At 38.1% G+C, this 13,578-nt stretch overlaps 1 protein-coding gene across 12 annotated transcripts in view; it reads left to right on the top strand.

Annotated features, from left to right (window-relative positions):
• The window catches only part of EYA1 (EYA transcriptional coactivator and phosphatase 1), a 312,348-nt gene that overhangs the window by 7,582 nt on the left and 291,188 nt on the right, over positions 1-13,578 (top strand). For all 12 annotated transcript variants that reach the window (XM_081266699.1, XM_081266694.1, XM_081266706.1 and 9 more), the window contains exon 2: positions 3,646-3,753. In XM_081266699.1, the coding sequence (XP_081122825.1) occupies positions 3,721-3,753 (33 nt within the window). In that variant the 5' untranslated portion in view covers positions 3,646-3,720. The remainder of the gene's footprint in view (positions 1-3,645; positions 3,754-13,578) is intronic.

The raw sequence follows: 13,578 nt of genomic DNA, 5'->3' as shown, positions 1-13,578 counted from the left end.
GCTACCTGCTGAGTTCTCCCAGCAGATGCCTGGGCAAAGCAGATGGCCTCAACTGTGAATGCAGGTCAGGGGCTCCCCCAGCTAGAGCTGTGGTGGCCCCTGCTCTGTCTCCTGTGGGCTGCAGTAGTCTTGGAAAGGGCTGCTTGCTACTGTCTGCCCTCAAAAAAAAAAAAAAAAAAAAAACTTCTTAGGTGGTCTTATTTATGCAGCTTGAAAATATGAAGAGTTGAGTTCTGTTTAAATGCATGCCCAGCTTAATGCTGTACAGCTATGTCTCAATGTTTTGCTTAGTTGATCTTTTCTTTGTATTTAAGGAGATGATGAAGTACATTTCAGGAAGATGCTTCTAGGCTTTTCCTGTATGCTCAGAGTGGTAACTAGTCCAGAGTCTTGGATATGGTAGACAGGGCCCCAGGATGCCTCTCAGACCCTTGTCACTTGATGAGGGAACCTTGCACTTCAGTGGACAATAAAATGTGGGATTCTTCTGTGTACGATTCTAAGGGGCATCTATTTTTGCAAGGTACTGTTATGGTTAACTCAGGAGGGGATAAATAAAGGATTTGGCCATTTTGGGTAAATGCACAAGTGGGTGATTAATTCAATTATCTGCTTTGGCAGGGTAAGTGTTGGGATGGTATCTAAATGGATAATGGCCACTAGACTTCCCTCCTGGGAACTTCTGATACCAAGGCTGTGGCCTCTGCTATTCCATGAATCTCCTAAAACATAACTTTCCTGGACATTCTTATACTTCTTTTCTAGGAACCGTTGCTAGATTTAAACAGAGAGCCTGGCAAGTCCACCTCTAAGTGGACCTTCCTATGTGCTTATATGTAGGTCTATACAGTATTGTGAATAGCCATTTTCTGTATGTAGGTAGGTCAACAGGTAGGTAGGACATCAATCAAGTCACTTGTTTTTAGAGTGAGCTTGTTTCATAGGATATCTAAAACAAATGGTTAGGGTCAGAAAGTTGATGGATGCCTTGGAAGTTAATTGAATAATAGTACTACCATTTAACTGCCAATTCTAGCTAAGAATTTACATGTATTCAAAAATTGTCAAGTATTAACAACACTCATTCATTCACTCATTCATTTATTCTTTCATTCAAAAATATTTAATAAATGCCATATGGGACCAGGACAAGAAAGTAAGGGCTTAGTCCTAGGCCTCACGGAGCTACAGGGAGGCAGGGAGACAGGTAAAGAAATAATTGCAGTCCCACTAGATAAGTGCTATAATGGAAGCAGGCTTATTTATAAACCATGAAAGATCAAGTCCAGCAAAGGAATTAAGGGTTTGCCAGAGACAGGCTCCTAAATATCAGTAGGCTCAGTCATGTCATATATTTCATGGTTTGGATTGACATGTAGAAATCTGGAAACAACTATGCTGATTTAGCAAGCAGTGGAGGATTTGTAAATAAAGTCCATGACTTTCTGTGATTTTTTGATTTTTGAATGGTAGTCTTTTTTACTGAAGACATCTACCTGAAGTAGATGAGTGCTGACTGTTTTGACTTCCCAGTAATCTCCAACTTTTCTTTTTAGACCAGGAAACAATAACAAACATGCTATTTAGTACAGAATAGTTTCATCTTTAGCAGAAATAAAATTGCAAATGAAATATCTTTCATGCTCATGTAATTTGACCATTCTTAATACCTTAAACTGTTCAGTAAGTTCAATAAGGAAATATGGAAAAGAAACACATGGGAAATAATCCTAGAATATCAAATATACAGGTTTTGATTGAAACGTTCTCAGGACAGGTATGGAGAGGATGCGAATTTATAGGAAATCAGAGGGCTCTTTGTCTTAGGCCTTCTGTGAGGACTGAGACTGGAGTTTGTCATTCCTTATATAGGTGTACTATGGGAAATTTATATGAAAGCACTTTGTAAACTGTGAAACATTTTACCACTGTAAGGCAGGATTATTATCATTACTTGAAAGTTCCACCTTAGTGCCTGGAAAAGTTAATGTGCCTCTGGAGAGCAAGTGAAGCAATGAAAAAAGTCTAGTTTATTCTGTAACATCTTTTTCCTAATTAGGTAATGAATCCTCCAAAAGCAATGTTGGTGAGTTTTCAGATTCAGTTTTGAAATTTGTGCATTTCAAGATATTCTGTTTACCCAGTTTAACAAACATAAATGTATCCATATGACTTTTATTTATTCCTAAAACTTGAAATTATGAAATTACTTCTTGGTAAAATTTTAAAAACACAGTACTTCAATACGGATGCTCGATATCGTAAGAATATGAGTCTTATATTGTTCAAGAAGCATCACTTTTGTGTGGAAAAAGGATGAGGCATATGTTTTGCATCTATGATAATTGTGAGAAAAATGAATGTGAGAATTATTCCAGTATTCCAAAATTACTTTTCAAATGAGCTATGCTTTGAATATTTTATTATAAGAAATTATGTAAGCAAATCATATGTTCATTATAAAATATAAAATATTTATATGAAATATAAAGTTGTAAGACACTATCCAGTTGAAATCTTTCATTTTTCAGATGAGGAAACTGAGATTCTTAGAGCCTATGTAATTTATATGAGACCATTTAACTCTTTAGTAACAAGAGTCAGAACCAGAATTCAGATCTCTTGAATTCTACTATTATGGGTTTCCTACTATACTGGCATTTAGAAATTCAAATATCTTCACAATAAGTGATACTAAAGTTAAACTACTACCTGTTCTCTGTTGTGCAGTTTCATCTTGGATAATATTAAGATTGTATCTTTTTTTGCTTAAAATTATATGTATATTTAATGCATATTTACATTTTTGCACTGGAGTTTATGTGAGACTGGTAGAATGATTTTTCAGCTGTCAAGCCTAAGTACGAAAACCTCAGAGTATATTTGGGTTTTCTCATATGAGCATGAACATGAAAATTAATTTTGAAAGTTAGAAAATTAGAATGGGCAGCTAGATGGCCAAATTATCGGGTTTTTTTGAAAATAGTTAAATGTAGAATATATCTTGCATACTACATTTATTGGCCGTGCTTTAAAGCTTCTTCCAAACCCATTCTTCCTGAAGGTGTTGAGTCTCCAAAGGTGCAGAATTGATCAACCGTGAAACTGTGACCTAATGTAAACTTGCTAAGAAATAGTCTAATAATATCCGTGCCCTGAGGGTAAAACACTCAACCCTAGTGTTCTCTCTTTCATCCTTGTTCAGACTACAATCATATTTCTTTGTTAGTATTTCCTCTTTGCATTGTGGGACAATTGACATTGATAGATAGCAGGGAGAAACTGAATTCAAAAAGCAAAAAGAACAGGGGGAGAGAAAAAAAAAAAAAGCTCTGTACTGCTGGCTCAGAAATAATGTATGTGGAAAGCTCTTTAGCTGCCCTCCCTCATCTCTCTTTTTTTTCCTCTTGGGCTGCAGCTGCTGACAGCAGGCACAACTGAGCTATAATTTGGCCACATTTGGCTCATGTAAATTGTGATAAACAGTGAGCCCATAATATTTATTTTAAAGATTCATTCAATGAAGGTAAGCGTTCTTGACTTGTGTATACATGCTAGTCAATGGAAAGCTGCAGATGTACAGAACAGCTCTTAATTTCATACTCCACAATTAATACGGCTGCTTGATGCTCTGTTTCTTCACAGGTGCAGGGGCACTGGAGCCCTTTGAAGAAGTGTGGAGCTAATAGCCCATATATAATTCAGAAGAAGAAGTCTTCAATGGAAGACCCTCGGGGGATAAATGGACAGTCTGTAAGTAAACAGAATGTCAGTCCTAAGGAAAGAATTATTACTTTTAAAATCGTAATGACTATTTTTGTTGTAACCTGAGCGTCTGGAAATTTCGCAAAAGCACTTTACCAATTTTTAATGATTTTAAACTTTATGAATTAAGTAGTGCACTGTTTCATCAGCCTAACCTAATTTCTATCTTTTCTTAGAGGTATCAGTTATCAAAAGGAGAGACATAGAGGAAAAAGCCAACCTTTCGTATTATGTAATTACACCAATATGCATAACATAATTTTAAGGCTTCCATGTTCCCTGGCCTCAGGGAAAACATATTTGTCTCACGAAACTTGAAATTAATGTCTACATTTGACTTACCTTGTATTTGTTTTATGAACATATGTGGATATGAGTTTAAAATGTGTGGTTTATTGTAAAGTTTCACAGTTTGATGAACTCTTGAACAGACTCTTGAGTCAAGAAACCTGTAGTTTATATTTTTTTTGTTTATCTTGAGAGCAGACAAGAAAGAATTCAGAAATTTTCCTCAAGTTCATATCAGAAAGAAAGGTTTTCTTTGACTCATAAATGACTATTTCTGATTAGAGGTGATCTCGTAAATAACTTCTGAGCTATTTAGAACTTGACCAATTCAGTGAATTTAATATTTTAAAACCATTTTTTTCCGTAAGTTAAAAGTTATTTCTTTGGAAAATGTCTATATCAATATTTGGGGTGGCATGTGACTTTCCTTTTCAGATTCTCTGCTCAGATCTGATGCTTTCAGACAGAAGGTTTCCTAGCTTGGCTTTGTTCACAATAGAATTATCACAAGCCCAAAGGGTGATCTTTAGTAATGCTGTTGTGGTTCCTGTAAATGTGTGTTTTACAAGACCCTTTGGTGTTCCGCAATAAGCAGTAACTGCTAATGGATGAGGATTTTAATCACAAATAGTCCAGTGCTGGCATGGTAGCTTCACAGTCATACTGTATGCAATTACTGAGGCTATTTTATGGATCCTCTAAGTCATCTTGTGAGATAATTCACATCAACCACTTTGAGATCACTTTGCGTAGTGTAGCTTATACCCTAAATAGGAAGAGCATCCTTAGCCCTTTTAGTTTGTTAGTTTGTATAAACTCCTGTGATGGCTCTGTGATATTTGATTTTATTATATTGAAAATTATTTTGTAGTATATATAAAATAAATTAAAAATAAGCTCATGAATGATCTCATAGTTACTGCCACCTTCCATGTAACTTTACTTCTTAGAAATCAAGTTGATGTGTTGGAAAATCACCCACAAATTCAACAACATCTGCAAAGAAATGTTGCCAATATTTCTTCTGGTATTTCATATTTTGCCCATTATAATTTAAGAATGAAGAATTTAACTAAGATTTGAGAGTAATAAAAAACAGCTAAAAATGTAAAGTTTAAGAGAATTTACCTTGACATATTTAGTGGGCCATTGCTTATCATTTACTTCTTTTAGTTTGCTTATGTGAGAATGAAGCATATTTGCTCTTAAAAGGTATGTGGCTGTGCTAGGGGCACAAAACTCAGGAGCAATATTTCTTGAGAGCAAACACCATGTGGCATTGCTTGAAGAAGCTGTTTCCTGGAGATTTGGCTCCTGCTTACTCAACCACGTACAGCAGCCATCTCTTCAGAGGTCCCTGTGTGGAGGCCTCGGGTGGGCTCTTTAGGATTCCATCCTTCACCTGGCAGATTTTTTCTTTCCCATAGGAACGTGAGAGAAAGAGACTCAAGATGAAAAGAGTACCTGGAACTTAGCTAAAAACTTTAAGGTGACTCAGGAAAAAAAGGATCAAATGGTTTTTTGGACTAGTACCCAAAGTGCTTATGTTTCCAAACATGATCAAATTTGCCCTTGCTCCTCACATTCATCTTTCAAGGCTATTTCTTACAAAATGTCTCAACTATACAGAGTGAACATAAGAATATGTTGCATCCTGAAACATTAACAGCACCTCTGTTAACCTATTGAGAGGCACAAATCTTAACTGTTCAGTTTTGACAAGTGGATATAACCGTGTAACCTGAACCCTATCTCAAAGAGCACCCACATCCCCCCAGAAAGTCTTCTTGTGCCCTTTCTGACTCAGTGTCCCTGCAGTGCCAACTCTGGTACACGGGCAAGTATGGTTCCAATCCCTTTCACCTTTGATCAGTTTTTCCTGTTGTTTCAAATAATCACAGACACCAAGTCCTCATGCTGTGTCTTCTTTTGTTTTTGCTTCTTTCATATAGTGTTATATCTGCGAGATTGATCAATGTTGCTGCAGATATCAGGAGATTGTTCTCTTCTATTGATGAGTAGTGTCCATCATAATGTATTCTTTAAAAAATATTAAATATATTCTAAGCACTTCTCTGAGAAACTTTGATTTTTGCATCTGTAAAAGGAAGAGAGTGAAATCTGTGTAACCTAATTAGTGTCCTTTCCAGCTTTACTGTTTGATGACTCTTCCTTTCTTGCTCACGGAGTTACACCTGCTGATGGTTCTGGATTGTACCTCATTTAGTAAGACTTAACACTTGCTGCTCTGGGCTTATTCTTGAGAGTAGTACTTTGATTTTTCTCATCAGGAAGATGATTTTTTTTTAAAAGAATGCATCTGGGAAGGTTTTTCAATACAATGACAGTTTGTAAAACACCTGCAGTGTTCAACATGTGCTATAGTATGACTCTCCATGGCCTCTGGTAGGGGTCTTTCTCAAGTCTCTGTGTGTGTTTGTGTGTGTGTGTGTGTGTGTGTGTGTGTTTTCCTCTGCTCTGTAGGTAGACATGTGATGAGATGGGGAGGGGGCAGTGATGCCCCTCATGTTTTCTCTGACTAAGAGGCTAGTGAGAGTGCCATTAGTGTTTAGCCCCATGACAGCTGGTTTCAAGGGATGTGAGGATGGCAATTGTGGAAGCCCTTAAATGACAGTGTGCTCATTTTTAATCTTGGGCTACTATAGATCAATATGAAAGTGGAAGCCAACATTTTTTTTTCTGTGTGTGAGTGGGGGGTACTTGGGTTTGAACCCAGGGGTCTCTATCATTGATCTATATTCCTCGCTCTTTTTATCTTTGATTTTGAGACAGGGTCCTGCTAAATTGCTCAGGCTGACCCCAAACTTGTGATCATCTTGAATAGCTGGAATTACAGGTATGCATCACTGCACCCAGCTTGAAACTAACATTTTTAAGGTGGTTCATAGCATTTTAAGGAGAAAAAATGGCTAAATAGGTGAACATTGAAAAGTGTCCTGATCCCATAAAGTAGGCTCTTGATCCTAGCAGAGTTCTGGAAACACGTCTATTATATGTTCAGGGACCATGAACAGAAGTGAAGTAGCTTATTATTTTGATCCTTGTTAGACATAACACTGGGCCAAAATGTTAAATCCGAAATTCTATCTGTCTTATTCTTGAATGTTCTGCTTATGTGTCTCCTACTTTGGGTAAGAGGAAATAACCCTTGTGATTTTCTATTTTCTATCCTCCCCTCAATTGGCTTCATGAGGACATAGTACATAGTGTAGAAGAAGAGATTGCAGGGACGTCACATCATATCTTTCATAGTTCATAGCGCCCCAGTTTGCCTCTCTGGGAGTGCCCACATGGATGACATTGTTTTGCTCTCCCAAAACAAGGCAGTAGATCCACTGAAATCTCAGTGGCTGTCCTGGTTGCAGGTGACCACCTCAGAGGCACAAACATCAAAGACCCAGGCTATGCTTGCATCTCTCAGTTTCTTTAGTTTCTAATAATTTCTAGAAGGAAATTGTGTCAACATAAAAAAAGCATCTATGAGATCTTCAAAAAATAAGTGATAATTAAAAGTAAGTCACTGTATCTTCTTTTTGAAGTTGTAAGACCTGCAGTTTATAAATCCATGGCACAATAACTCAAACCTTGCAACCACATTAGATTTGGAGTCAAAAGACCTGGTTTCACTTTTTACTAATTGTATGACCTGGGACAGCATTCTAAGTGTCAGTCTCATCAGCTCTAAGACAGAGATTATAATATTTGTCTTATTTAAAATTACAATTTTGGAGTTCAAATGGGGGACCATTAAAAATTCTTTGAAGACTGAAAAGTGCAATATAATTTTAATGTACTTTTTTTTTCGGGAGGCGGGTACCAGGGATTGAACTCAGGGGCTCTCAACCACTGAGCCACATCCCCAGCCCATTTTTGTATTTTATAGAGACAGGGTCTCACTGAGTTGCTTAGTGCCTCACCATTGCTGAGGCTGACTTTGAACTCGCAATCCTCCTGTCTCAGCCTCGTGAGCTGCTGGGATTACAGGCATGTGCCATTGCACCCAACCCTTTAATGCACTTTTTTTTTTTTAATAGTTGCTCCAGACAATACAATGATCTTGACATATCATACATTTGATTCAAATTGAGTAATGCACTTTTTATTGGAAACATCTCTTGAAAATGTGGTCATGGATAAAAAATTATCTGACCACCTGCAAGTCTGCAATAAAAATTGAAAAAAGCAACCACTATGCTTGTGCCAGGCATTACAAACACCAGCACTATATGTGCTTGATTATTGTATTTTCAGGTGGAATGTGGGAGAAATGGAAGAAATTAGATTCCAAGACATTAAAAGGAGCACTTTACCATAGTAGCAGATAGTACTTTTTATCTCAAAAACTTGGAATGATGGTATTTTAGATCTTCTTGGAATAATGATACTTCAGGGCTTCATTGTATTTGCACAAGTCTGCCTCTTGAGTGTCTTTAAATTATAATAAATATGAAATGCTAATAGCAGTTTCTTCTGAGATTCTGGTTTCACAAGAAAATCATTAAATGAAATGTATGTGTGTGTGTGTATGTGTCTTATTCCTATACATGGAGATTCTAGAAATAAATGTGACTTTTTACCAAAAGGGAAAAATTCAATAATTATTTTTTAACAGAAAGAAGTACATTTTTTAGTAGACGTCACTGAAAATAATTATAGAAATACAACCCACGTTGTAAGTCAAACTAACAAGGAAATTATAAATTAAATCAGTTTCATTTATTCAGCTTTAATGTGAATGAGATATTTTAGATAAGTGAAATTTTTGGATTACTTAAGTTTAAAATCATAGAATTCAGTGTGTTTTTCCCCCCATTTCTTTTCTTAAAGTAGAAAGATCTTATTGGAAACCTATTGTATTAAGTTATCTTTTTAAGTCTCAGGTATTTATGACAAAATACCTGAGAAAAACAAGTTAAAGGAGGAAAGATTTATTTTGGCTCATGGTTTCAGGCATGTTCAGCCAAATCCACTGTTTGGGGCCTGAGGTGAGGTGGAACATCATGGTGGAATGGGGTGGAGGGGATAAGCTGCTTATCTCATGACAGCTGGTAAGCAGAAAGTGACAAAAGGACCCAGGACAAGATATAGTCCCAAAGGACACTCCCTTCAATGAGGTTATACCTAGTTTTTTTTTTTTAACCACTTGCCAATAGTTCATTCAGCTATGAATTCTTCAATGGATTAATCCTCATTAGGTCAGACCCTCATGATCCAATCATTTCCCAAAGACCTACCTTTGACTATTGCAGTATTGGAGATCAAGCCTTCAACATGAGTTTTGGGGGGATACTTAATATTCAAACCATAAAACCTGCATTGGTTTCTTAGGGCTATTGTAGCAAAATACCACCAATTAGGTACCTTCAAATAACAGAAATTTGTTGTCTTGTGGCTCTAGAGGCTAGAAGTCTTATGCCAAGGTGTTGACAGAGCCATGCTCCTAAAGAAGTCCTGGCTTTACTTTCTGAGCTTCGGATGGTGTGTCAACAATCCTTGGCTTGGCTTGGCTTGCTTTTGTCTCTGCCTACATTGTCACATGGTGACATGTGTCCTCTTTTATGCCTGTATCTCTTCTTGTAAGGATACCAATCATAGTGGATTAGGGATCATTCTGATAACTTTAACTTTATTACTCTGCAAAGACCCTATCTCCAAATAACATCATGTTTACAAACACTGGGCTTTGGACTTCAGTGTATCCTTTTGGGGAAATACAATTCAACCCATAACAAAGAATGATAAGTATGTGGGGCCTAAAACCTTATCTATTTGCCTGACTATCCTTCTGCCAGCTCAGTAATTTGAATAAGTTTGGTTTATGTGGTTTCAAGTAGTGAAACTTACCATGAGCTGGCTTAAGCAAACAAAAGACTTAAGATAAAAAGTATGCATGGAACCCACACAGTTTTATTTTTGTTTCTTTCGGCACATTTTCTTCTCTCCTCTCTTTGTTTATAGACTGGTTTTTCCTGGCTGTCCTTGCACAGTCCTGGCTGATCACCATGTTTTGCACATTACTGGGTCATCTACCAGGTGGAAAGAAAGACTCTGGTTATGCATGGGTCATGATTCTGTGGCTGATGGAGCAGGAACTGCAGCAGAAACACAGCAGCTCCCAGAGAAGCAGCTGGCCAGAACTCTAAGGTTCACACGCCTACGGTGGACCTTGGGGAACCCTACAGGTTGTGATCATTGAAGCACCAGTTTGAAATGACAGTTGTAGTCTCATCTCCTTGTCTTACAGATATGCATCACCTACATTCTACCCATCTTTTTCTTTTTTCTTTTTTGTTTTGCTACCAGGGATTGAACCCAGAGGTGCTTAACCACTGAGCCACATTCCCAACATTTTTTTTTTTGTTTTGTTTGGAGACAGTCTCACTAAGTTGCTTAGGGCCTGTCTAAGTTGCTGAGGCTAGCTTTGAACTTGCAATCCTCCTGCCTCAGCCTCCTGAGCCCACTCTAACCATCTTGATGGACATATCTAATAATGAATATGCATAATTATTTTCTAATGCTTAAGATCTTTTTTTGATTATTGGTTATGAGCCATATCCCTAATACACTAGGTTTCCACCCTTGATCTGTCTGGAGCCACAGTCTTTTGCATTATCAGCACTAGATGGTAGGACTTAGAGCTGGGGTGATCTAATTGCTATTCACCTAGGAGAGGGTGAATAGCAAACAGATAATAACATAGAAAACAGATAATAACTCACTGTGGGGTACTGAAGAAAACCCTGACTAGGATTCTGAATGCTGAATCTAGGTTCTTTCAACAAATAACCTCAAGAAATCTATTTCAACTTATGAACCGCAATTTGGTTTTTATAGAGACAATAATAGGTCTATAGTATTGGGTGCCCATGAAGAAGAAATAAGATAGCATAGGCCAAAATACTTTGTGAAGCAATACGTACAGCCACTGATGCCAAGCCCAGTGGGGCATTGTTTTGGAAAGGGCAGAACATTTCAAGTCAGACCTGCTTCAGTCTTTGCTCTAGTCTTGGGCAAGTTTTTAAACCTCACTAAGCCTCAGTTCTTCCTCATTTGTAGAGCATGGCTAATAGCACTTCTTTTCATGATTGTGTGATTAGAAATAATACTGGAAGGGCATACCGTGAATAAAAGAACAGATGCTGGAACCCGACTCCTTGGGTTCAGAATTGAGCTGTGATGCTCACCCCTGAGCAGGTCTGCATGGTGCCTCCCCTGAGCCATTTTCTATGTCTGTAAATGGGACAATGATTGCAGAGGATTCATGAAGAATGAATGGGGTTCCTTTTGTACGAGTGCTTAGAATGTTGCTTGACATTTGGGAACGCTGCTCATCGTTACTACCAACATTATCCCAAATATGCCAGGCACACACATGGGAAGTGCTTAAAAAGTACTAGCTGTTATTAAAACGTATTTGACTGGGGGACAAGGTACTGTCTCTTAATTTAGATGTAATGGATGCACATTTGCAGGATTAGGATGAAATTATGACTTGGGATGTCAGACTATGCTGGAAGGAAATAGGCAGGATTTTTTATTTAAATAGGCAACACTGGTTTGGTCACATTGAAAGAGGCCAGGTTGGAATGTGATCTGAGAGCTTGAAAGGGACTGGCCATCAAAGTTCAAATTAGGCACCAGGTTGTATTAGCAGTTGGGTATTTTATGTAAAAAATAAAACCTAGACAGGAAAATTACTCCAGAGCCAAGACAGTGACATGTTTATATTTCCAGGGCCAAGCACAATGTCAAGCCCTCCACAGGCGCTTAGTAAACGTTTGTTTATCTGAGCTGGCCAACATCTTGTGTTCTGGTGTAGCTCACTTGGTCCATATGCACTGAACAAGTGGAGTGTGACAAAGATGGAAATTGATTGTGACTGATGCTGGAAAAAAGAAAAAGGGGTCTCTGACCACTGAGACCCACTGTTGTTCCTTTCCTACCTCTGATCCAGCACCCATCATGTCCAGAGGCCTGTGAGTTCCAATCATTGTGATCAGGTGTAAATGAGCAGGCAGCAACAGTTGCACATAGTTCTCTCTCTTTATGAGTAAAAGGCTCCAACGTTGGGACTTCATGTTGACCCATGCATGACCAGAATCTTTCTTTCTACTTGGTGGATGGCCAGTAATGTGCAAAGCATGGTAATGAGCCAGCACTACAAGGAGAGCCAGGAAAGTCAGTTCATCATCAAAGAAAGGAAGGCAGTTTAAATTCAAAGAAAAAAAAAACAAACAGCAACAACTTCTTGTTTCATAATTTTGTTAGGGAGGATGCTAATCACCCGAAGTGTGAACTATAAGAAGGCCACTTCAGGAAACAAGTAACAAATCTTTTTTTATTCCTTAAAGATAGGATAGGAAATATTTTAGGTTTTGTGGGCCAGAAGTTCTTGGCCACATAGACTAAACCCTGCAGTTGTAGCATGACTGTTGCCATAGAATAACTATGGACCCAAAGTCCAGAAGAGGGTGACTATACACAAAATGAGAATTCTTGCATTGTCTCTTGTTGGCATTTGCAGGTGAGTTGGGTCTATAGTTACATTCTCTCCCCTTCCACAGTTTCTCCTTTTCTTCCCTTTGGGCTAGGCTGATCATCTTGAATGTGACTTGTCTTTCTCTCTGGGCCTCTTTTTTATTTATTCATAAAATGGAGAACCTGGGAGAAGAGCTCTATCAATTCTAACTCAACACTGTCATTTTGGTGTTCATATTCTACTGGATGATTGAAATTCAGCAAGATTTTGTATCACAAAATAAATGTGTGGCATCACCAGCGGATGTGTAGGAGAACCCATCATAGAAGTCAGCATCTGTATGAGCTCAAGAGCTCAGATAATCCACTTCCTGCAGTTTCAGGGGTACAATTAAACCCCATTGTGATGCTTCTTTATGGTTCTAACTTCTTCATTCCTCAATCAATTAATAATATTTTGGTGGAGCTCACAGGATACTTTCTGTTGGCACCAATGGGGCGATCAGGTTTTTTTCTTTTATGTCTGCATTTCTGTACATCTATCATTTCATTAAATGATAAGATTATAAAATAATATGTAGATATTTCTATATTTAACTTTAAATAATGTCAGGCATATCAATAAAGAAGCACCTGTATATTTTTTATCCTATTCCCAGAAAATGTTTGTGGTGATATAAAACATGTTCACACATTCCATTTAGGAGATGGAGCCTCTTGATTGGAACCCCTTGAGATGGACCCCTTGAATCCCCTCCCCTTGAGTGTGGTCTGGCCTTAGTGACTTACTTCTAATAGGCAGAAAAAAGAGCAGAGGTGATTATGTGCCACTACGGATACTAGGTCAAAAAGCCACAGTGGCTTCTTCCCTACTTTCTTTTGGGTCACTCCTTTTGGGGAAAGCCAGCTGCCATGTTGGGAGGACACTTGGGCAGGACTGTAGAGAGGCTCACATGGCCAGGTTGCAAAGCCTTCCCCAACAGTCCCATCAGTAAGCCATCTTGAAAGCAGATCCTCCAGCCCCTG

Source organism: Spermophilus citellus (genome assembly GCF_964194105.1).
Source record: "Spermophilus citellus genome assembly, chromosome: 14".
Lineage (NCBI taxonomy): Eukaryota > Metazoa > Chordata > Mammalia > Rodentia > Sciuridae > Spermophilus > Spermophilus citellus.
Note: the sequence above shows the minus strand (reverse complement) of the source record. Positions and strands in the feature narration are given on the sequence as shown.